Below are 23876 nucleotides of genomic sequence, written 5' to 3' on the forward strand. Positions count from 1 at the left end.
AGGGTCCCCGTGGGCCCGCAGCAACCAGGCAAACACCCTGACACAGGCACGTGCCTGTGCCAACTGCTCCGCACCCCACTCAGCTCTCCCAGCCCTCGCTGTGCCCCGGCTCTCCTAGCTCCCCCCGAGCCTAGCACCGGGAGGTGACCTACAACGAGGGAGCATGCTGGATGACAAATATTTTCAGCAAAATATCACCGAGTGCTTTGTTTTTGCCATCTACACTACAAAGAAACAGCTGAAAATGAATAGCGACAGGAAAGCAAATGCAAGGCAAGTGTCAGGGTGCATATACCAATTGTGCAACCCATTAGACTGTCGTGCTGAAGAGCCCTGGCTCACAAACCCCACAAAGATCTGCCTATTTGTCTTTCATTTCAAAAGCATATTTAGGGCAAACACAGAATGAGACAAGCAAAAGCATCTCAGTGACTTTGGGGACCGTTTCAGGTTTTTTTATTTCTGGTGAGTTTTTTTTATTTTCTAGGTTGCAGCAGAAGATACTGCTGGCTGCAGAGGCAAGGAGATGGGGATGCTGCTTGGCCCCGCACTGATCTTCATGACCCAGGGTCTGGAAAGAGCCTGGTGCCATGCAAGCAGCAGCACAATCCAGCAAGGAATTCCAGTAAGGAAGTGAGACCCAGCTGTGGGACGCTTCCAAAGCTGGGAAAACTCTTTTCTTCGATATACCAGTAAGAAGCTTGTTGAAGACCGTCACAGACTTGCTGCAGTCAGAAGTGGTAAGCTCTGCTAGTGATGAGCTAAGTTGTCGTATGTGCTCATTTGAAAATAGAATTGCATATTGCTGTGAGAGTAAATGAAGTCATTTTAGGAAAACAAAGAGCTGAGAATCCTCCTATCGGGAGCAAATCCCCTTTGTGTCACAACCCTCTTACGAATGACAGCATGATTCTCACACACACCCGAGAGCAGCACAGGACAGAATGAACCCAGCGCTGCAACTGCCTGCTGCTTTTTGTTTGCCCCTATTTGCTGAAGAACCAACATCCTTCACACCCAAAGTCTGGCTAACAAGGAGGCTGCTCAGCCCCTTGTTTCCTCCAACTAGACAGCTGCAGATGACTCCATCTCCATCCTCTGAAGCGATAATGTCTGAAGAAGGGAAGAAAAAACCCCAGGGTTTGTTAGCTCCCACGCCCGTTGCAATTCTGCACCTTTTAACAGGCCCATCAGGCTTCTCCCGCGGTGCTGCAGGGGCCGGGGCACAGCGGATCAGACCCCTGCCCCTCACCGCCCAAGCGGACCCTGCGAGTCTCAGCCGCCCGGTACGTGGACTCATTCAGGAGAGCGCCGTGGGGGGTGGCAAGGGAAGCAACACGTGAGGTCAGGTTTGGCAACAGTTTTCATCCCTTTTCTCCTGAATAACACTCTGACACCTGAGACCGTGCTAAGGCATGAGAAAAGCTGGGATTAAAACTGTTCTGAGCACTAACTATGCGCCAGCTCCTGGCACTTCGAGCTCTGCAGGGGACACGAAGGCATAAGGGACACAGACCTTGGTCCTGAAGGAGAGAAATTCAGCGTGGCACCCCAATGCCCACCTGGCTGGGGGAGAGGGCAGGGGACAAGGGCCAGCTGCCACAGTGTGCTGGCACTCCTCCCGACAGCTCCGCCAGATACGTGCCATGGGCGATGTAAGTAAAAATAACACTGGGCTGATGCAAGTCAGCCGGGAGCTGGAGAGACAGCACTCGGCTGTGCTTGTCATCGTGAGCTGGCGCTCCACGGGGCTCCTGGGCTGATGGAGGCTGTTGCAGCAGTGGGTGATGCCCTTCCACAGCACTTATCCTCAAGACACACAGCAAGTCTGTCCTGCTGTCCACAGCCCTGGGGCAGCAGGGTCAGGAACACTTTGCCCAGACCAGGAAAATACCTGTATACTGACCAGTAAGAGAGAGGGAAGCAGAAGAGCAGCTCTTGCATCCCTGCAATAGAGCTCTGCCTGCACCGCACCTCGGAGCCCAGCATGTGGAAGTCTTCATTCCACTGAGCTACTGAGTAAGCTCTCTGCAAACCCACGCTGGCTGCAAAGCCAGGAGCATCTCACACTGCTGTAGCTTTTTGCTGAGGTCCTTCAGCACTCCAGAGAAATTAACCCTTGCAACTAAAAACACTGGGGGGAAAAAAAACCAAACCAACATTCCTCATAGTCCTTAAGGAAATTAACAGGAGATTTGGGAGTAAAATCCGGGAGCTCCAATACTGTTTTAGAAGAAATTCTCCATTGTAGCAAATCTGATGACTGCCCTTCTGTACTACAGGTCTCTCACTGCCCATACTTCTGTTGATTTATTTGAAAATAAATGTCTGTAACCAGGTTAGTCTTAAATATGACTGGAAAAACGTCTCCAATTTAAAACTAATTATATATTTAAAAAAATACATAAAGACATCTGATGCAATGGCCTGACTCTTTAAAACCAATCCTGCAAATGACTGCAAAAGATGCAAACACGTAAATCAAATTCGTTTCCCAGAGTTTGGCTAGCTACAAATCTAAGATCCAACATAAGCTCAAAGTTGCAGAGCCTCCAGGGTGAGTGAGAGCTACTACTAATGCACACTGAGCTCCAGGTAACGCAAAACCACACGACAAATTTCCACAGAATAAAACGAGAGCACTACAGTGAAATGAAAAAATGCCCATTGGCTTTCTCATACCTTGTATTGATCCCCTAGTGAGGAGCAGGCACTTCCAGGGAGCATCTGACAGCTCTTGTGCACATACACGACACCTGCGAGAAGATTTCTGCGCGCTTTCTCACGCGCTTACTTTCAGGGCACTCAGCTGTTACGGGTTCAGCTCCTGCGACAAGGAGCTGAGCAGCGCCAGCTTGCCGCCCGCCCTTCTTGAACATGTTGGCAGAAAAGCCAGCCTGGAAACATTATGAAGGAAATACTGTCCATTTTGGCCCTAGAGCAGCTGCTGCAGGGATTAAAAAGCAAGAAGACTCGGAAGAATGATAATCTGGCAAAGTGATCAAAAGCGGGTTGATTGCCCTCTGTGGAGCTGCGAGAAGTTAACGTGTCCACAAGGAAACACGACCTGGGTGCTGGAGATGTTGCACAGATGTCTTTATTGGGCAGCACGCTCCAAAAGAAAGGTGGTAAAAAGGAAAATAAATTTTTAAATGTCTTTAAAGTTTGGCACAGTCAGCATTCTCCTCTGCAGCAAGCGCTCTCAGCGGTGTATAAGCCAGGGCACCCATGTAACTAAAACATCTTTGCAAGGCTTACAGGAAATAACCCTCATTTTGACCAACACCAAAACCGATGTGGTATCAAGGAACATGGAATATTCAGGAGGTCTGATCTAACATGCACATTATATCTTGTGTACAGTATCACATGCTTTAACGCTGCCTTTGCAACCTTAGTATTCCCATGCTCGGCCTGGTAGGTTACACAGAGAAGCCTGGTCTTATTAGTTCAAATGGAAAATGGGAACTTTCGTGGGTAGAGTTTACATGAATCACAAAGGAAAACACCTGATTAAGTGCAGTTGGCTGTATTTCTACTTCTGTGCCCAGGCGGAGAGCTGTGCGCGCACACGCAGTTATGCTCACCAACAAACAAGAGATGCCGAATGCCCATAAATCAGCTCTGCAAAGCGCAGTGGGAGTTCACGTGAAAGACTTAACGGGCTCCTTCGCTGTGTTTTCCCTCTATGCGCACATACATGTAGAGCAGGGATGATGCTGATCAGAGCCCACGTCGTGTTCACTGGTGTAAGCCTGGGGAATTCCTGTTCTTCGGAGCTGCCCGTTTCAGGGGGGTCTGCTGGGCCAGGTCTCTCTCAGCAGCGATATACATCTTACTTAAGGAGTGATATAAATTTTATCTATGGACCTTTAGACATTTTAAAACAAACCCAAAACAGCCCTCGCCGCATCTCAGCTCGGTCCTGCCCCTGCCTGGAACTGATCTGCTCGCAGAGCAGCAGGAGGGCAGCCAGCCTGCATGCATCGCCCGCGAGAGCCAGGCAAGCTGCACTCCTGTCCCGGACACCCGCGACAAGCTACATGCACCAGCCTGGAGTCTGTTGGCCAGGATAGGCTGGTTTGAAACAGCCCACGTGTAAGAAACAGTTCAAGGCAGCTAAGGAAAGGCAATTCAGCAGTTGTGGACTTGTGCCCAGGGGACACAACCCGAACCTGTTTCCAATACCTGTGAAATAACAACGCTGAGCTTTCCTGGGCCTGATCCAGTGCCAACCAAACAACGGTAGCATTAGTGCAAAATTATAATATATGCAAACAACATTAGCACAGAATTAAAATATATGCTCAACCAGACAATGCTGAAATCTTTGCTTGTGGGAGAAAGAGCAAACAGGGACAGGCAGGTTAGGAACAAGATTCCAAGGTGTTAACACTGATGCTCCAAATTTACATGAAAAGAGATGACAGTGTTTCCGCTGCTGCTTTAGCTAGTTAGAGGACAGCCTGCATCGCTGGCGCTTTGCTGGGACCAGGCTCGGAGTGGAAAGCAGTTAGCAGAAGAGACCAGGTTCTGTTGAAAATATAAGATGAATATGGCATCAATAATGATGCGTGACTGCGCCTAGCAAGGCAAAGGGCTGTGCTGTAGTCACTGCTGGAGTTAATACAGAGCAAGCACTCCCTGCTCTTGCAAGTGGCAGCAATAATATCCTAAGACAAGAAATCTGGAAAGAAAGTTGGATACTGGAACACCACAACCTTTTCCTAAGCACACGGGAAAGCGGAGCAGCAACCATCCACCTTTTTAAAAATGAGAGGAAAAAGTAGTAAGTGACACTCTGCTGAATATTGTCTGCCTTACAGAAAACAGCAGCTTCTCAGAATTGCTATAACCAGTTTGAGACGACAGCATTTGGCAAGGGGAGCTGCCCTCCCGCGTACCTGGGGGGCGCAGGCAGGCTGCTCTGCTCCCAGCAAGGGTGAAGCGCACAGAAGCCACGGCACAGCCTTGTGCCTTTCCGTGAGCATGAGCGAAGGGCTGAGCTCACACCAGGGACACGTCGAGACCCCTTGGCCGCTACCTCACCTCACCTCAGCAGCCCGAGACGCGACGCCCCGCTCCAGCGGCCAGGCCCAGGCTCCCAGTGCGCGGGCGGGACCCCGCGTGGGCAAGGCGAACAGGTCACGCCAGCCGCCCGCAAGGCGACGGCACGCTGCAGGAGGGCGCCTGCCCCGAGCGAGGCCAGCACAGCCCGATGCTAGCCAAGGACTAACCGCAGCCCGAAAGCGAGTGCAAAAGCGACGCTGCTCTGAAGAGCATCTGCTGGGGCCAGGCACTGCCCAGCTGCTCCTGCAGCTCCCTCTGTCCCTGGGTTGCAAGGAAGGGTTTCCCATCAGCGCAGACCTAAACCCCTCTAATACTGGTAATGCGCGTAACGCCTTTTCCTTATCCACACTTCCTACTTTGCATATGCTACTATTTGTCTGTGCATTGTTAAATAACTATTTGTACATCTGCTTTTCTTTAATGTACCAACATCACAGTCCTACCTTCGGGTGCTTTACTCCTGATGTAGTAGTATGAGCTCATACTCTCACTTTAGTGAGACAGCACCACCACCAAAAAAATAAATTTTAAAAAAAAAAAAAAAAAATCAAGCCTCCCTCCAGTAATCGGTATTTAATCCTTGACCAAGAAAACTAACAAGTTCTTCCAAGAGAGGCAAACCTTTGGGGCATTTGATTTTTAAAATGGCTAAGCACTGCGGCACTGCAGAAATAAGATATATAAAGTGTATTTTATTTTTGCTGCTCAACAGCATGGAAGAGCTAATGCGGTGGGGCTGCCAGCGCCTTATACAATCTGACAAACCGAACAACCCAAGGGTGCTCGTCCTCCCCAGCACTCATAGCACATCTCATCCATTACGAGAACGCAATGTGAAAACTGACCCTTCCCTTCTACGTATCAATACAAATACAGTTTGCCAGCCAGGTTAGCTCAGAGCGAAGAGGCTACTGAAGTCACTCCTGGTATAGAAAAGCAGTACAATTAATAATTCAATGCAAACAAGAGTTTGTTTCCTTTAAAAAATAAACCCTCTTTTGTTCATTTCTGATTTTGTTTCTTCTCCCCTTAAAGCCCGGCTATCACACAGAAATTCTTAAGTAAAGGCTGCAAACATGAAGCACAACAGTACATGTGTAAGACACAAACGAGTAGCTAAGGCAAGATTTTCAGAGTTGAAAATTAATTTACCTGCTTTCATCATACATTGACTCAAACCCCTGAATCACCCTGCTCCTTTACTTTTTTTTACTGGAGTGTATCATCTAAGCGGCTGCGTATGCTCAGCTATTTAGAAGTGAGAAAACAGTAAATACAACAAAACTTTTGGAATTCAGGATTTCTACAACAGCCCCTCAATTCTGTGCTTTTCTATAAAAGCCAGTTACGTTACAAAAAAAGGAAGCTAAGCCTGTAACAAAAGCTGGCAAAACATACAATGCACATTGAATCCTTTAAGTGAGATTTCTTATGCTTTGCATGCCAAGGAAAGTTAGGAATACAGTAAACTGCAGCATTTGCTAGCTTATTTGTACCAAAGTGAACCATTCCTTTACATACTTAGGAGCATCAAACATAGTATTTAATAAAGTAACTGCTCAAAGTGACTTTATTTTAAAATCTCAGAAGCCAGTTTACTAGAATTTTGAACGAGAACTCAATAGTTTTGTATTAGCTGATGTAGAATAGCTACATTTTAAGACATTGAGAATGTGATAATTTATAACATTATCCATTGCAAATGCATTGTTGCTTATACACACCCCCAAAGGCACAAAATGCAACAGAATAAAACCGCAGTGAAGACAAGAATTTTCATGTATCAATTTTCAAGTGTAAGTTACATTTGATATGTTAAAAAAATTTTCTATATATATATAAAACAATTATATACGAATTCCTATTCGGGATGCAGTGCTATTACTAGAAAAATCCCTTTTAAGCCTGCTGTTTTCACAGCACATAATTTGTACCAAGAGTCAAGCAGGGAAACTAGCAAGTGCCAGATGTTCAAGAACATTGGTAAGTTCTCTGTCAAATAAAAAGGAAGAATTTGGTGCTTTACTACCGGATTTCGACTATTTCATCAGCGCAAGAGCTCTGCATAGGCATGTTGCAAAAGTTCTCCCAACACACAAAACACCGCAGGAATCAAAGGACCTGCAAAGGCAAACACAATCCTCACACACGACTTTTCTTGACGTCTGCTGAAAGAGAAGAGGTTTAAAGGAGAGATGCAAGCCGACTTCTAGAGACAGAGAACGCACTAACTAAATCTTCAGCCTTTCTTCACGTAACCACAAAATATTAGGGCACGAAACCCTGAAATGGAAAACCGGCGTCATCAGAAAACCCAAGCGCATGGTTGGAAAGAAGGAATCTTCTTAGCTCTGCTAGTGCACATTTATTACTTCTGCGACAAGCGGGAAGAAAGTTACGTTTCGGGTGCTTTGTGCGCGCGCTGCAGACCGCGAAAAGTTACGTTAGGAGCAGTAAAACATCGCAGCACCTCGGCCACGAAGCTGCGAGACTTGGCCAGCGCTCGCACGCTCCGAGGCGGGGGTTTCGGCCGCTCCCACGGCTGCGGGCAGGACGCGGCGCGAACGCGCAGCGACGGAGCGTCCCCGGGGCGCAGGTACCGGGCCCGGGGGGGCGGCGGGCTCCGCGGGGGGCGCGGGAGGGCAGCGAGCCCCGGCCGCAGCCCCGAGCACCGGGCTCCTCCGGCCGGGCCCGCAGCCCGCAAAGACCACACGAGACCGGTTCCTGGGTAAATGGTTTATGTAAGTAATAAAATATTTACTATAACATAAATAGAAACGTACCCTCGCAGTCTACATTGGTTTTGCAATAAAGATACAAACAAAAACCGAAACCCAAGGGGGATGGACCGGACCGAACCCACCAACGGGAGGGAGAGAGCTCCGCGCACGGTTAGAAAATAAATAGAGACGGGCCGGGAAGCGATACCGAAGCGTCCTCCGGGCGAGCCCGGGCCGGGGGCGCCGCCGCCCCGGCGGCCGCGCGAGGAAGGGAATAAATTAGAGATCGCAAACCTTTGGCTACTGCTGCTGCGGCCGCGGGCGGCTCCGGCGCGAATAAATACAGCGCGGGGCGCGGGGCCGGGCCGGGCCAGTCTGAGGAATAAATTAAAGCGCGTCTCCCGCCGCCCGCGCCCGCGCCGCCGCCGTCGGGGCCGCGGCGGGGCCGGGCAGTCACGGCACGGCGCCGGGCAGCGCGTGGTGCAGCGGCGACGTGTCCGCCTGTGCGTAAACGTCCTCCATGGGGGGGTGCGGGACCCCGGCCGGCGTCATGCGCTTCTCCTTCTGCCGCCGGTTGCAGAACCAGACCCGCACCACCTCCTTCTCCAGCTGCAGGGAGTCCGCCAGGGAGGTGATCTCGTGCGCCGAGGGCTTGGGGCACTTGAGGAAGTGGTTCTCCAGGGCGCCCTTGACGCCCACCTCGATGGAGGTGCGCTTCTTGCGCTTCCGGCCCTGCGCCGCGATCTTGTCCAGGTTGGTGGGGCTGCCCGTGCTGGAGTCCGTCTCCTCCAGCCACTTGTTGAGCAGCGGCTTCAGCTTGCACATGTTCTTGAAGCTCAACTGCAGCGCCTCGAACCGGCAGATGGTCGTCTGCGAGAAGACGTTCCCGTAGAGGGTGCCCAGCGCCAGCCCCACGTCGGCCTGCGTGAAGCCCAGCTTGATCCGCCGCTGCTTGAACTGCTTGGCGAACTGCTCCAGGTCGTCGGAGCTGGGCGCGTCCTCGTCCGACGGCTCGGGCGGCCCCAGCGGCGGCGGCGAGGCCGCCAGCTCGTGCGCACCAGCCTCCTCGGCGCCCAGCGGGTCGCGCAGCCCGTGGTGCAGCGCGGGCGCCGGCGGGCCCAGCATCCCGTTGAGGCCCGCGTAGGGCTGCGCGTAGAGCAGCGGCTGCCCCGACGGCGGCGACATGGGCGGCAGGTGGTGCGCGCCGCCCTGCGCCCAGCCGCCCGCCGCCCCGCCCGCCGCCGCCGCCGGCTGGTGCACCAGGTGCGGGCGGTGGTGGAAGGCGGCGGCGGCGGCGGCGGACAGCTCCTCGCGGGGCCCCGGCGGGCCGCCCTTGGCGTGCTCGGCGGGCGGCAGGTGCGCGCCCCCGCCGCCCCCGCCGCTGCCCCAGTCCGTGCCGGCGCTGGGCAGCCACTGGTGGTGCGCCAGCCCGACGGCGTGCCCGGCGGCGGGGGCCAGCCCCTGCAGGTACTCGTGGTGCATCATCTTCTGCACCTCGCGGTACGTGGTGCCCTGGTGCAGCCGATCCCCGTCGGGGTGCATCAGCGCGGCGCTGCGCGGCAGGTACTGCGCGGTGGCGGCCATGGCCGTCTGCGCCGCGCCGCCCCGCGCCGCGCTTTAGAGCCGCGCGCCGGGGCGCCGGGCCGCCGCGCGCCGGCCCCGCCCCCGCGCCCCATTGGCCCGCCCGCCGGCGGCGGCGGCCCGCGCCGCTCCGCCATAGGGCGCCGCCGGCGCGGGGGGCGCCGCCCTGCGCTCCCCGCCGCCATTGGCCGGACGGCGGGGCGGCCGCTGCCGCGGGATTGGCCGGCGGAGGCGCTCGGCGGGGGAGCCCGCGTGCGCCCGCCGGCGGGGCGGCCGCCGATTGGAGGAGGGCGGTTCATTCATGCCGAGCTGCGATCGGCCACGTGGGCCAGCGGCGGGCGCGGAGGCGCGGGGCCGGGGCGGCGGCGGGTCGGGGACACGTGCTCGGGGCGGCGGCGGCCCCGAGGGCCCGGCCCGGCCCGGTGGCACTGGCGGCCCGGCACGGCCCGGCCCGGCTCGGCCCGCCCCGCCCCAGCCCGCCCCGCCCCGGCCCGGCTCGGCCCGGCCCGGCCCGGCCTGGCGCGGTCCGGCCAGGCACTGACGGCCCGGCACGCCGCGGTGCCTGCCCGACTGTGCAGGGCTCTGCCCCACTGCCTCCGTGCCCCACAGACCGGCAGGGCACCGGGCAGGTCTCGGGGGGCCTCTCTGTCCCCTCTGCCCCGCGGTGTTGGGCTGCTGCAAAGCAGGCGGGGAACGCGGCCTCCTGCCGCGGCTGCCCAGGAGTAGCCGCTGGTCCTCGGCCAGCGAACCCGCGGTAATCGAGAGCTCCTCGGGCGTTAAAAGCCCTGATTTAACGTCTTGGTAAAACTCTGGCTCCCGGACCCTGGGGAGGTGGGAGCTCCTTCCCGAACACCCCCTAGGACAAAGCACCGAGGGCCAAGAAATGAGGATCTGAGATCGTTTGGGCGTCATGGGAAATGTGGGTCTTGGAAGCAGCCTCAGAGGCAAGTCTCTGAGCCGGTTTGAGGGTTGGCACAGGATAAAGGGTGGAGGAGTTTGTGGGAAAAGACAATGACAACAAGCAATGGACGTGTCTGGCAGTGCTGGGAGAGGGGCAAGGGACACCTTAATTAACCCAGCTCCAGACTTTATTTGGGGCTTGAGTCCCAAAGCAAATGAGGATGGGCACTGGGAACATTAATCACTTCTGAAAATTAATCTTCGCCTCTGTGCTCCCATTTGTAAAATGGGAGCAGAGACAGTGACCTTTGCCAAGGGCTTGGGTGAACAATGAACCGTCGGATCAATATGTGTACGAGTGTAACATGTCAATGGCCGCACACAGATGCCCTGCGCTCTCCCAGTAGAGAGGAGGCGCCTGGGCAGGGTGGCTCTCTGCTGTTAAGGACATTAAGTGCTGCCGTCTGCAAGGCTTTTCCTGAGAAGGTGTGCTACACACCTTCCCTCTGCATTGAGGGCACTTTGCCATTCTGGTGCACCAAACCCCGACCTAACTCAGGTGACTCCAGCCCTGCGCGCTGGGACGATGGAGCCAGGAGAGCTGGTGTCTGGGCTTGGGGGGACCGAGCAGGGCTGCCCCAACACGTCACGCGAGCGAGTCTGCAGCACAGCGCGCTGCCCAGAGCAAACCCCTGCTTGCACTCCCCACCTCGTGCCAGTGTGGTGAGGGCCCTGCAGGCTGTGGTGAATCAAGCTCCTGGTGCCATGGGGTGCAAGGGCGAAGGCGCTGCCCACGCCCACTGAGGTGCCCACCCTGTGATAGCGCCCATCTGGCGCCCACCGGACCCCTCTCCCACTTTGCCCAGCCCCTGGAGCTGCTGGTTGGGTGGGATCGTGCCAGGCTGGAAAGGTCTGTCTCCTCCAGGCTTGCAGCAGGTGGGGTGACAACACCCAACCCAGCTCCTGCCCTTTGGCAGCCGAGGGCCAAGCCGCCAGCAGCAGGATCGGTGCCTGCCCATTGCAAGGGCTCAGGCATCACGTCAGGGCACCGGGGAGCTGCTGGCCCTTGTTTTGCTGAATCACAGAAAGAACAGCTAAAAGAGTGACATACCTTGCTGCTGGCAGGCTTGGTTTTGTGCTGTCCTTGCCAAAACTGGCAAGTTTGGGACTGAACATGTCCATTTTTGGCTGTGGAACGATGTGTAATTGGTTCCTTTCACTGAACCCAGTATCTCTTTTCAGGTATACAGCCCTAGAAAGAGGCTGGACTTTGCAGGAGAGATGGGTTTCATAGATCATGGAGCATATTTCATTAGGAGAATAATGGTCTCTTTTTTTTTTCCTGAGGAATCCTTTGCAAATACTGCATGCGTTTGTAATGAATGTAACCCTTTCAGATGATTCAGTGACATGCTGTAAAATATCATACTTGGTTAAGCATTTTCTGTATATTTTTTTCTGACCTAGACTCATATTCATGTCAACTCTCCATGATGCAGTGCCATAATATTCAAATTTTTGGTAGCCAATTGCTTTTGATATTTATATCCTTTTTTAAGGGAATCACAATGAATAAATGTGCCCAGCTCTAACTTTATGCAAAATAAGCTGTGTGTAAATCAGTAATTAATCATTAATAGAAATGAATCATTTCCAAAGGCTGAGGACTGGATCGTGTTTCAAACTTTTATCTGTTTATGTATTTCAGAAGTCACTGAAGGAGAAAACACATTGTGTGTGATAACTTAGGTCCCCATCACAGCCTGCTTACACAGTAGTATTGGTCTATGCTGCTCAAACGATCTTTTCAAGCCAAGGCATTGTGCACAGCCTGTGCTCTGGGCTTGTTTTGCTTAATAGAAGTTGAATTTAACGACTGGAAACAGCAAAGAACTGAGGAAGATGAGAAATTCCCATTTAACACCTTCCTCGGCAACTCCAACTCCAGAAGTGAGAGCCAGGTGGCAAAGCATCTCTTCTGTAAAACAATGTGAAGGCGGTAAAAGCAAAGGAGAGGGCTGACCCTAAGTGAAGTGGACCGAAAGAGTTAAGATATGTCCATATCAGCGCTAACTTCAAAAGCTGGACATGCATATTTGTGTTCCTGGTGTCCGTCCCCACTGAGGTCAGCTACTGAGGAGGTGTGCTGTTTGAAAGACCCTGTCAATATTTCAGTATGTTGAAAGTGACTTTGCTCTTTAAAAATTATTTTTATTATATATGTTGTTATTTTTACATAGCTTTTCCAGATCCACATCATCCAGCAAATCCCTGTAGGAGGGCATCCAGGTTTCCTAGCAAAAGCTAGTTCCTTCATTATGCCTTACCAGGAATATTGGCATGCAGTCCGTCCCCTCTTCAAGGAATAAACAACTCCATGGGCAATGTTCGATATGATTCATTCTCTGTGTGACTGTGACAGCATCAAAACCTGCCTAATGCAGCTGGATATGAGGCTGGTGGGAGGACTGAAATAACGAGGCAAGCTCAGCACGTAGGGAAGCGGAGCCTGAACGGCTGCACGCGGCAAGGGGGAAGCTGGCTCTGCAGCCCCTGCTGTGCTCCCCTGACCGGGTCCAGGGAACAGGGACGCTCAGGCTTCTCTTGCTTGGGGATGGGCTGCGACAAGGGGCCGTGTCGTGTCAGGACGTCACGGCTGGAAGCCTGTCTTGAAGGAGCTGGAGGAATCCTCCCCATCAGTTTCTGCTGGGTGTACAGGCATGCCAGTTCCACTTCTCTCCCAGTTTAGATTCAGCTCCTGTGTGCAATGCCAAAAGGCTCTGCAACGCTTGACGCCCCAGTGCCATCAGGTGTAGTAGGAGAACCCATGCGCTGGCGCAGGAGGGGCTTGGAGGGGAGGAGCCCCTCCAGGCTCCAGATTTACTGGGGGTGAACAGCACCAGCTTCCTCTTCCACACTGGTACAGACCAGAAGGCTCTTCTGGAGTTACACTGCAGAATGACATATCTACTAGCACCCCGTGAAGTGAGCACACAATGTCATGTCCTCACTTGGGGGACAAATCCTGTCTGACCCAGTGAATTCAGATGTGTTGCAGGGGCTTTAATCTGGCCTGGGGTTAGGACTGCTATCTTTTCTGAGGCAAAACAATGAAGGTATTGATGCTTCTACCTCTAGGTCAACAAGACTCCCACACAGAAGACAAAAATCAATTTCAGAAAAGACGACAAACTGGGTTCTGTGAGCTTTGGGTCCAGGAGATATGGCAGGTGCCAAACAACAGTTATGGCAGAGGCTCTCACCCTGCAACTGTGTGTCCTGGAAGCCACCCATGTGGGAAAACATGGCCATGGTTGCCCTGACAATCTTCAATCAAGAGAGAAAGTCCTTTTCGGCCACAGTCTCTCTTTGAGCAGGATTAAGCTCGCTTCTTCAGGAGTCATCCAGCGCCAAGCACGTGGTGGGTGCTCGTGGGAAGGGGAGCTGCTGTTTCCTCTGCGGGCTACGTTAACACCCGGGGGTCACCGGGGGGGGAGCAGCCATGGCATTCTGCAGCTCCCCTGGTCAGGGTGGAACTGTGCCTCGGATCTGGGTCTCCTGCAGCTCAGCACCGAGTGAGGCCAGCTGCTCTTAATGACGAGGCCTCGTCTCAGACACCGCTTGAAACAACCTCATCGAATATTGGATCAGTGGCCTTGCACCATTTCTGCTACCAGGAAAGATGCCAGCGTTATCTGTCAGCTGAGAGGAGGCCAAACGTCAAGTCTTCTCAGAGTAAACTGTAAGCATGAAAGTCCCCTGAGGAGAGGCAGCATTTCCCCAAATTTTTAGCATTTTGTCAAATGTTCTTCACCTAGGACTAGAGCAGGGATAATAAATTTTTACAGCTTCTTGGATGGCTGTATCTTTTGGCAAAATCTTTTTGCTTTGCTCATCTAAACGTGCAGAATTCTTAATTTAGTGAGTGACAATTAGCAAGTTAGTGGCTGGGACAACAGTGATCTTAACCATAAAAATAGGGAGGAAGAGAAATAGAGAATGAATTGTGGGGAGCAGTTAATGCAGATGTGTGAGGTACGCTCACCGTGATTAGCTTTAGTCGTATACGATCCTGTAATTATTTGAAAACTGTCCAGAAATATGTTCTCACAAGGCCAAAATGCATGCAAAAAAATTCTGTTGTGATCTTTTATTGAATCAATGAAATTTAGATTAGGCAGTCACTAAATTCCTATTTACACAACAGACCTTAATGGCTCCAAAGGAAGTACTCAAATGTATTCGACAAATAATCCCTATTTATGAAAGCCCCATAATATGCATTTACATAATCCCCACTTTAAAAAGCTATATCAGCTCTAAAGTTCTTCAGCTCAGAGATATGCCCCAGGGGATTAAAAGTACCAAAGAAAACAAAGGGAAGCAAAATGTACACATACACATATCCACAGACACGCACCAAAATCTTTAAGCTTAACACAGAGAAGGCAGTGGGGATGATGTACTTGCCTTCCTCACACCCCCAGTCCACCCCAACAGTGTTTGTGCACGCGCACAAACATGAACACCTGCACACGCATGGCTCTACCAGCGGCTCAGCCTGATTTTGAGCATGTGCGTGATACCGCAGCGTGCCGATGCACCGAGTCACGCTCAGCTTTCCTAGCCTTTTTCACAACTACAATATCGGTTAATCATGCGTGCCCACTACCATAGCAAAACAAATAGCCTGTACTAATGTTTTGGGGACGTACGCAGCAGGTTCAGAAAGCGGCCGACTTGGCTTGAAGCCAGCGGGTCATGCGTGTTGTTCACACTCAAGATGACCGGACACTTGCTAATATTCCCATGTGATGGATGCGGCATTTTGCTGTCGGAGGTGCTGTCCTTGAGATAAGAAGTATGACAGGGTATAGATCTGCACCAAGCATGTTAATGTCACCGAAGGGTTTGAATTAAAAAAAGCTGTTCTTTACCGTGGAAAACAAGCTGTCCCTGAAAAGCTGATTCTCCAGAAGAAATGCAAATTTTGGACACCGATTTGTTACCTTCTTTAATTTTATCCTGTTTAGCAACTGTCCATTGTTTAGGAACAAAATGCTACGACTCTTGTCTGGTGAAGCACCAGTTTTGCAGTTCTGATGGCTGGGTAAAGTATATATTGGAATCAGTCAAACTAAGAAAGGGAAAATACTGCAGAATTAATTTCCAGCCTCAGAGAAATGTCTTCACTGCCTGTATGTTCTTAACCGTGTGTGTGCCTCTCATTTCAAACTCTTATTTATAACATAAATAAGAACACGGAATCACAGAAATGTTGGTATTTACCTTCAGTGAATGCCAGCATTCAAGTGATGAGGTGTTTTGCCTGCAAAATCTCATCCTCTCCCGAAGCTCCTGGGTTGTCAGGCAGCTCCAAAGGTGCTGCAGGCGCCAAGGGCCAAGGCACAACGGGGGTGACAGCCGGTGCGCAGCTGCGCGCCCAAGCCGCCTTCCCACCTGGCCCAGTGCTTCTCCAGAAGCCAAACGGGATTTTTCTGCTTTGCTGGGGTAGGGCAGGGTCCAGCGTGCCCTCAGCTTCTCTTTCAGCAGGGGTCTGCTCTCCTCAGCCCTAGGGAACTCTCTCCTGTGTAACAGCCAGTAAAGCTCTTCCCCTTAAAGCCAGACTTGTTCCCTGAGCGAGGTCAGAGCTAACAGAAGGGCTCAGCACCGGACTGCATCAGATGCCCTCAGCATTTCTTCCCAAAATAACACAAAAGATTGGTAATTTTGCTCTGTGCATTCCGAGCTCTGTTCCACCTTAATAATGGAGCTTTGGAGTGAAGGTTTCCATTTAATGAGGCTCTTTGCAGTTTACATAAAACAACCACATGAATAAATACTCAGTTTAGAGAAGATAAGACCTGGGGATGAGTTTGGCGGGGGTTCAGCGAGAAAGATTATGCATACAGCAGATAAAGGTGTCTACGGTTGTGCCGTCACTTGATCTTGTCAATCTAATATCAACTCGAACATGGAGGAGAAGCAGCCGTTATTTCACCAAGTGCAGTGAGTAACAGGCTCTCAGGAATCACCACACCTGGAGCTGGTCAAGCTCAGGAGCTCTCACGTGCTTGTCCCTCAGAGTCAGCCAGCAGTGATTACAGTGAGATTAGCAACCCGCAAGCCCCATTGCTGAGAAAGGGAAATTGCACTGAGGATGGTTCATTTTTTCATTTTCGAAACAGATTTGGTGTTGGACATGTGTGTTCCTTTATTCTCCCCACTCCACGTTGATTACTCTAACGATATACAGTTCCAGAGCTTGTCCTTCAATACTGACAGGCCACGCTTCCTAGGCTGGCTACCCAAAATAGGATGTTTTGAAAAATGTACAGATGTAGAAGAACAGGGAGGCAGAAATTTTCTTTGTGGCAAGGCTGAGGTGTGAGGGTTGGGAGGTGAAGGGGTGAATCCCTGTAATTTTGTTGTTACTACAAATTATGCCTTGTTTAAACTCTCCAGCTCAGGTTTTGATCTGTTATACTGGTGCTAATCCATATATTTATGCTTTGCTAGTCTGGATTCAAAGTGGTATAATTCAGCTCATCGTCGAGACCAAAAGCCCTCCCTATCTTCTGCCTGCACTGTCACTCTATCATAATTTTTGCAATTTTTGTGACTCGTCATCGGCCCTGTTTAGATAACCGAGGCAGAGGATGAGTTCAGAAGACAGGAAAACATCCATTTTTAATGGAATTCACTTCTCAGGTGGTCACATGCTTCTGGAGAACAGCAATCAGGCACCAGCCTTCAGACGACCCACCTCTGCTTCTCCCCGCCCGCGCCTGGCACTCGGAGCCGCGCCGCTCGCGGTGCTCTCGCATCACCAACAGACTGGCAGTACCGGCTGAAACTCAGCGGCAGAGACGCCACGCTGCTGGGGGCTCTTTGCTGGCCTCACTCTCTCCGGAGAGAGGGAAGCGGTGAGCAATTTGGGTAGAGGATCACGCCTGGGACAGCATGTCACTGAGCAAGGGCTGTTCTGTAAGGATGATGCCACCAATGAATTCCATTTCTGCGCTCCTTGTTTTGAGCCAAGTACAACAATGAAAATACCAAACCCGGTCCGTTCCAAGACTCATCTTTGACCAACTCACCCAGTAACTTCTCCCTGTGTGTTGCTTCCTAGCAGCCTATCTGTTTCTGTCCTCCCTTTGGCCATTTCCTTACTCATTTAAATTATTCTGTCAACCTCCCCTTCCGTTGGTCCTGTGGAGAGCTGTTATGGGATTACCGTGGGGTCCGCAAATTAGAAACAACATAATACAGGTAGATGTGTAAGGTCTTATCTGGCAGGCAGTGATTTCCTGTGCAAACAAATAGTATTGAACCGAGTGGGAAGAGCAGGTGCTGTAAGGGACAAACCTCTCCAGCCACGATGCTGGACCAGTTCACACTATTCCTGTTGGGATAGGAGGAGCTGAGGATGAGGAGCCTGCTCGGTGCTTTGGCAGGATGTTCCATCTGTGAGTCATAGCTCTACTGGAGCCGCACCAGCCCCTTGGCCAGACAAGCTTTGCCTTCATTAACTCTTTCCTGCAGGAGAAGCAGAAGCCAATTAATTACAACTTAGACTTTATTCCATTAAACTCCTCTAAGCTCCAGGGGAAGAGCCTTAAGACTCTACTCTGATCCTGTTGCCACTGACGCCAGTAAAAAGCTCTCCACAGACTTGGATGGGAGGAGGCATTAATTCCATGTCTTCTTCCAGCCTGGAGCACGGCCACACTCAGTGCCACTGCCAGGAGGGCTGTCCCTCTGAACGCCATCCCTCTTCCCCATCAGCACCTGCCTTGGGGTGATGCATTGTCTGCAGAGAACGATTTCTGCTGGTCCCAGTGACAACGGACCGAGTGTCCATCCTCCCAGTGGCCATACATTGTAGTCACCATCAAAACCTTGCTCCTCTCTCTTATCTTAAACATTCATTCTGCTGCTCCCTATAAAGAAGAACCCTGAGCCTTTTGCCTTCCAAGCTGAACTTTAATTGATTGGATTTTCAAAGAGTGATCATCACATCTGAAACGACAGACTTCAGATCATTCCCAACACTTACAATTTTGCTTCTAGAAAAGAAGACTTCACAAGCATGGGCTAAGTCACAGCTCTACAAGGCTGGTTTTAAGCGGGCAAATCTTAGAGAACTGTCCCTCAATCTCCTTTTCATAAGCTTTTGTGTTTCAAAGAAGTCAGAGGACTGAATGCAGGCTGCCTGTGTCATACTGGGCCGCGCAGCTGACAAGGCAGGAGTGGATCCTGAACAAGTTAACAAGAACAAGTTAAATGCCATCATCTGCTGCAATGCTACAGACATGTCTTTGCAAGGGTTCTGATGCCATAATGCCACACACTCTACAATGCATAAGCAGCTGGTCTCTTATTCACAGGCAGATTGCTTAGGTATTTGGTGTGGAATAGGTACGAGGTGATAAAAGAAGTGTATTATTTATACAGCATACAAAAATGCAACTGGTCTTCTGGATATAGGACAGCGTAGTTCAAAGTCAAATTTCTCTTTGTTCCTTGTGTTGCAAGTAGCTCACTGGCAAGGGCCCAGCTCTTCTCAGACTGGCTACAGGACTGTCTCACCTGAGCTCTGATCTGTGCCACAGCTTGTATTTCTTGTATGTTGTTTAGCTGCACTGTGGGCCAACAAACTCCCACTGCAGTCAACAGGCCCTCAGGATCCAGTCTTTCTCTCGAGTCATGGTGCAATGATGTGTCACCTCTTCTTGCTACTGCTCTGAACACTTTCTTCCCAGTCCCACTTAACTGGGTCAGTGTTTCCTAGAACCTCATCAGGAGAATTCTTAGCAGCAGCGCAGGCGGCTTGCTTTACTCTCGCTGTAGTCTGCAGAGGTGGTACCGCTCCGGTGGTCTGCAGAGGCGGTCACAGCAAGGAAATGCTCAGATGCAGGTTTGTCTGCCGATGCGCACATCTGTCCTTCCCCGGGAAAGGGCAGTGGACTGGGGAGGGAAGAGCCTGCAAGCCTCTGGCAGTGTTCCAGCCGTTCAAGGTGTACATAAAATAGAGAAGAGTTCGCAATAAGAGATTGGTTAAAGAAGTCAGAATACATAACAAAGTATGGAAGTGAAGAAAAATAGGTTAAACAGATGTCACATTTAATCTTTATTACTTCATTTGTCAATCCCTTTCCTACTGTCTAGTAAATTCTCTTTCGGGGTACTGTGGTTTGGCAGTTCAGCATTGTTTAAATCCCCTAGCTGAACACTACCTCGCAGCGGGGTCGTTTAATACCCAGGCTCAGATTTTCAATGGGTGCAGTGCCTCACCTCAGCTTCAGCTGTTTCTGCACAGCTTTAAGCTCTCAGAAGAAAATTTAACATGCACCACCCCCGATCCATGCTCAATTTGTAGTTTTGCCATTTGTAAGTGCGAGTAGAAAAGCAGACCATTTTTGCACAGGAGTTTTTGTGTGCAGATTTCTACACAAACAAAGAGAAACCACGCTTTGCAAACATGTCTCTGAAGCAGATTCTTAAAGAATGGAATTGATACCTGTGTAAACTCAAGTGGACTATGCACTTTAATTCCTCCCCTCTTTCTTTCAGTCTCACAGCATATCACAACCCATTTGTCTACAACTACATGTTCAGAAATGCCATATTTCTTCAGTTGAGCTGTTACAAACGGATGCCCTACGCTTCAGAACGAAGAACGTGTGTGAAGATTGCCTCTTTTTCCTAGATGTGCATGTCACTTCATACGTATACACAGCAGAGAAAACACACATGCTCATTTAAACTGGAAGAAATACCAGGTTAAGATTCATTGAAACTAAACAAGAAAAATTGATGTCAGTTTAAATAACTGAAGAAGATCTTCAGCTGAATAGCATTTTCCCTCTGTCCTCGCTTAATCAATTGATCATAAGCTATTACTTTAAACTCTTATTGCATCAGAAGGGCAGAAGGACAACTTTGCAGGTGGCAGCATAAAACCAAGCGTAACCTGACAAGCTCAGGTGGCCAGCAAACCCAAAGCCTTTCAGATCTTTCCCGACTTTCACTTAACTGAAAGTAAAATACGTGGCTGTGCTGCATGTGGTGTTCCTCTTTTCTCCCTTTCTCTCTGGGAGAGGGCAATGTCTGCCACGAGTCCCCAGCCTGGAGCTGCACAGGCTCCCGTTGCTCGTGCTCGGGGGGACTCGTGCCCACACAACCCTGGTGGCACCACGGGTGTGTCGTGGGTGCAGATGCACACAGGCGTGGATTGCTGGGCACCTGCGTGACCCTGCGGTCCTGCAAAGGCTGGGAGCCTCTGGTTGAGGGCGGTGCCAGGGGGACCCCAGCGAGGGGCAGCAGCTGGGCTCTTGCCTGTCCAAGAGCAGCCCGCGAGTGCTCAGCGCTGGGGTGTGGAGCAGCAGCCTCCCCACGCCCGCCCGCAGGCTATTGGGACCAAGTCTGCCGAAACGGGCTGGTAGAGATGAGGGAGAAAGAAGGGGAGGTAAAAAAAGGGCAGAACCCTAACTTTGTGGGTGCTGCCCGCACTCTTCCAGTCACGAAGCTTCCAAGGCAGCGACTGGTTGGCCGCGCAGCTGTACATTTTAACTCCTTGCCCATCAGCGACCGCTCAGGACGACTCGGCATTACCGGCAACGCATGTGCGCACACACGCCAGAAGCCAGTTAGAGCAGCCAGGGCTGGTGCTCCCGCCCGACTCCCCCATGGGTGCGTGCAGCTCCAGCAGCTTATCGAGGTGGGACAGCCAGAAGCGCATCACCAGGCAACACGGCCCTGCTGGCCAAAACGGAGCCTGGCCCAACACGGAGGGGGCTGGCAAGGCGAGAGGAGCGGCGTGCCGTGGCCAGCACTGGGAACTGGGCTGCAGTGGGGCACATGCAGACAAAGCTGTCGGGGAGGAACCAGGAGAGAAGCCCCTCATCTATGGCACACGCTAAAACGAGAGAGACGGGCAGGAGCCTGGGGTGAGCACTGCCAGCACAGAGGGGTGGTCCCGCCCGGAGCCCTGTGCCCCTCCGCGGAGACTGCGTGGCTCCACCTGCGAGCAGCTACCTCCAAGCCCATGGGAGAGGTCCTCGCATGCAGCTAAGCTACTGACAACTGTCAGGAGTACCTGCCATTATAATTCAAGGAATTCAGCTCCTCTGTCCTCCCGGGGCTGCAGCATGCATGTGCCCCATCCTGGGACTGTTCAGTAAGCCCACGCGCTGGCTCCTGTGATAACACCACAGCCTTCCCAGTGGGAGTGATTCGCCACTTGCTTTTCAGACACCTATATATGACAAGAATCATAGGTTCAGGGGCCCTTCCCATCCTGAGGACACAGTGAGCACCCCCCGTGCAAGCCCGCAGAGCGTGTGCTTTCCAGTTGTTAACAGCTGCACGCCCACCATCAGCTACACACACAGAGAACCACTGGCAGGTTTCAGGCATCTGCTACGGTTCCTACCTAGGTGAAGCAAGGCTAACAAAACAGTAACACAGAGAGCTACCAGCTTCCTCAGACAAAACACAGCTGTTTGCTCCTCTGTCAGCACTGGGTGGGTGAAGCACTGATGACGTTTAGAGGAGAGTTTTCTTTCCACACCAGCCAGTGAAACACACTTTTGCTAGAATGCGTTCTTTTCACAAGTGATTTTTTTTTTTCAAATTCCTATCCTGAGATCTCACTTAAAGTCATGTATAGAAATAAGGCACAAGAACATCAGAAACTGCACCGGTTTGAAAGCTTGTATCCCTCCTCTGCTTGCACTGCTTCAGAGCTACAACTTCTTTCCCCCACATTAGGTAGTATTTTCATTAGATACCCAACCTCTGGTACTGATTAAATAACTTGTATAATTAGATTGAGACATCTGCCTATCCCTAGGGGAAGAAATCCTTTTCAGCACTGGACTGAGTCTGATTTGATTAATTACCTTAGCAGTACTGTACTAATACATAGTGTTTTGATGGCAAGAAGCTGTGGTATTAGGTTTATTCCTCCTGGCTTTCACAATACTATAGTAAGACAGTTTAGGGATTAGGAATCAGGCATTGAGCCCAGTATTTCCCTCCTCTCTTCGCTCATCTCAACACTCTCCCCTCATTTTGCTGATTAAAATATTCCCTGTTTTGCTTGCCTGTTGAATACAGTCTCCAGGTTCTTTGTTTTACATGTAAGGATAATATATTCCCAGTGACTGCTACAAAGCAATGCATTCTGGGATACTTTGGAGTAATTAAAGTTCTCGGGGTTCTTTGGAGATGCGAATTTGTATCAACAAACAAATGCATTACTATTGGCACAGCTAGTTTTTCAGTTCATCCTCCAGAAGCAGAGCAGTCCACAAACAGACTGGCAAAGTGGATCGGACACAAAAGGAGAGCAACAGGGAAGCGCACAGCGGTTTGCAGGCACTGTCCTTCTCCTCTGGCGGCTGCAGGTTTGAACACCTGCGGGCAACTGGACCGCAAAGCTCCCCTGCAACTGCAATAAGGACAGAATCTGTCCCTCGAACAAGCTTGACCAAAAGCGAACAAACTTTGGTCAAATGCTTTGGTCAAATACTGAAAAAGCAGCGACTGAGATTTGCATCCAAGCTTGGAAAAATACATTCTCAGAAGAGGGCGGCAGCAAGCCCAGCGGGCACCGAGCCCCGGGGGGGTGCTCGGGAGCCGCAGCCGCGGGCAGAGCCGCAGGCAGAGGCTGTCCTTAGGGCACGCAGCCGGGAGCCTGCTGGCAGGGGCCCACGGGCAGCGCTGCTGAGGCCCTCGCTGCTGGCCTTCCCTGCTCGCCCACCAGACTGAGCACCCCAAAGTGCCACTGGCTCTGAGGTCATTAAACAGGCTGGTCTGCAGGCCCAAAAGCACTTCTGGAAACAGTGAGAACTGAATCAGGAGCAAAAGGAACATTACGCAATAGAGCATTTTTCTATCAACAGATGGAAATACCTAATAAGATGTAAATCATCTGTTTGATAACCAAGCCGTTACAGAACTAGAGATTCAGGCTTCCCAGGGAAACTTCAATTCTGAGAACCATATACTTACTATTTATATGACTTGCCAGCCGATCTAAAGGTTTGTCCTTTTCAGAATGCTGAACAGGCAGCCAGAAGGCGCTTTCACAAAGAATTGTTTGGACGCTTCTCAAAGCAAAAATATATTCAGTGCAGAACTTAATTGTAACACTAAATCTGTGAGTTTTAGAAAAAGGTGATGGGGAAGAGAAGCATAGGAACATAACATCAAATGCCTATAGGAGGTCAGAGCAAAGATACCCTGTCCAGCAACAGAGGCGCAGGGAAGACTGCCAGGACAGCACAAGGCTTGCAGCAATGCCTCTCCAGAACGCTCTCCCAGAGCCTGACAGTTTGCAGAGATTTCCCATGACAGAAGTGAGGTTTGTTATTCAATAGCTGTTAGGTTGGTTTTCTTTTCCTTCCATGACTTTGTCCAGTTTATTTTTTTTAAATTTATGTAAACCTTCAGCATCCACAACATTCTGCAGCAAAGATCTCTGCAGACTAATAACATTCTGTGCAAAGAACCACCTTCTCCTGTTTGAAGAACCAGAGCCAGTGAGCAAATCACCTCTGGGTGACTTCTTCATGCGACTCACGATTTCAGTGACTG

The 23876-nt window shown here is 51.1% G+C and overlaps 3 protein-coding genes across 6 annotated transcripts in view; all 3 read right to left on the minus strand.

Annotated features, from left to right (window-relative positions):
* Positions 1 to 23876, minus strand: part of FHL3 (four and a half LIM domains 3) — a 177640-nt gene that overhangs the window by 59860 nt on the left and 93904 nt on the right. The window lies entirely within an intron of this gene.
* Positions 7792 to 9436, minus strand: POU3F1 (POU class 3 homeobox 1). Its single transcript, XM_075114792.1, has one exon. It carries the CDS (start codon positions 9372 to 9374, stop codon positions 8244 to 8246), a length of 1131 nt encoding a protein of 376 aa, XP_074970893.1. The 5' UTR covers positions 9375 to 9436; the 3' UTR covers positions 7792 to 8243.
* Positions 14342 to 23876, minus strand: part of LOC142066937 (uncharacterized) — a 328175-nt gene continuing 318640 nt past the window's right edge. The window contains exon 9 of the mRNA XM_075115069.1: positions 14342 to 19267. The gene's annotated coding sequence lies outside the window, so the exon portion shown is untranslated. The remainder of the gene's footprint in view (positions 19268 to 23876) is intronic.

Source organism: Phalacrocorax aristotelis, chromosome 20 (genome assembly GCF_949628215.1).
Source record: "Phalacrocorax aristotelis chromosome 20, bGulAri2.1, whole genome shotgun sequence".
Taxonomy (NCBI): Eukaryota; Metazoa; Chordata; class Aves; order Suliformes; family Phalacrocoracidae; genus Phalacrocorax; species Phalacrocorax aristotelis.

Bases quoted from the DNA above. Each gene is read 5' to 3' on its own strand.
- POU3F1 (XM_075114792.1), bottom strand. From the start codon at position 9,374: ATGGCCGCCACCGCGCAGTACCTGCCGCGCAGCGCCGCGCTGATGCAC.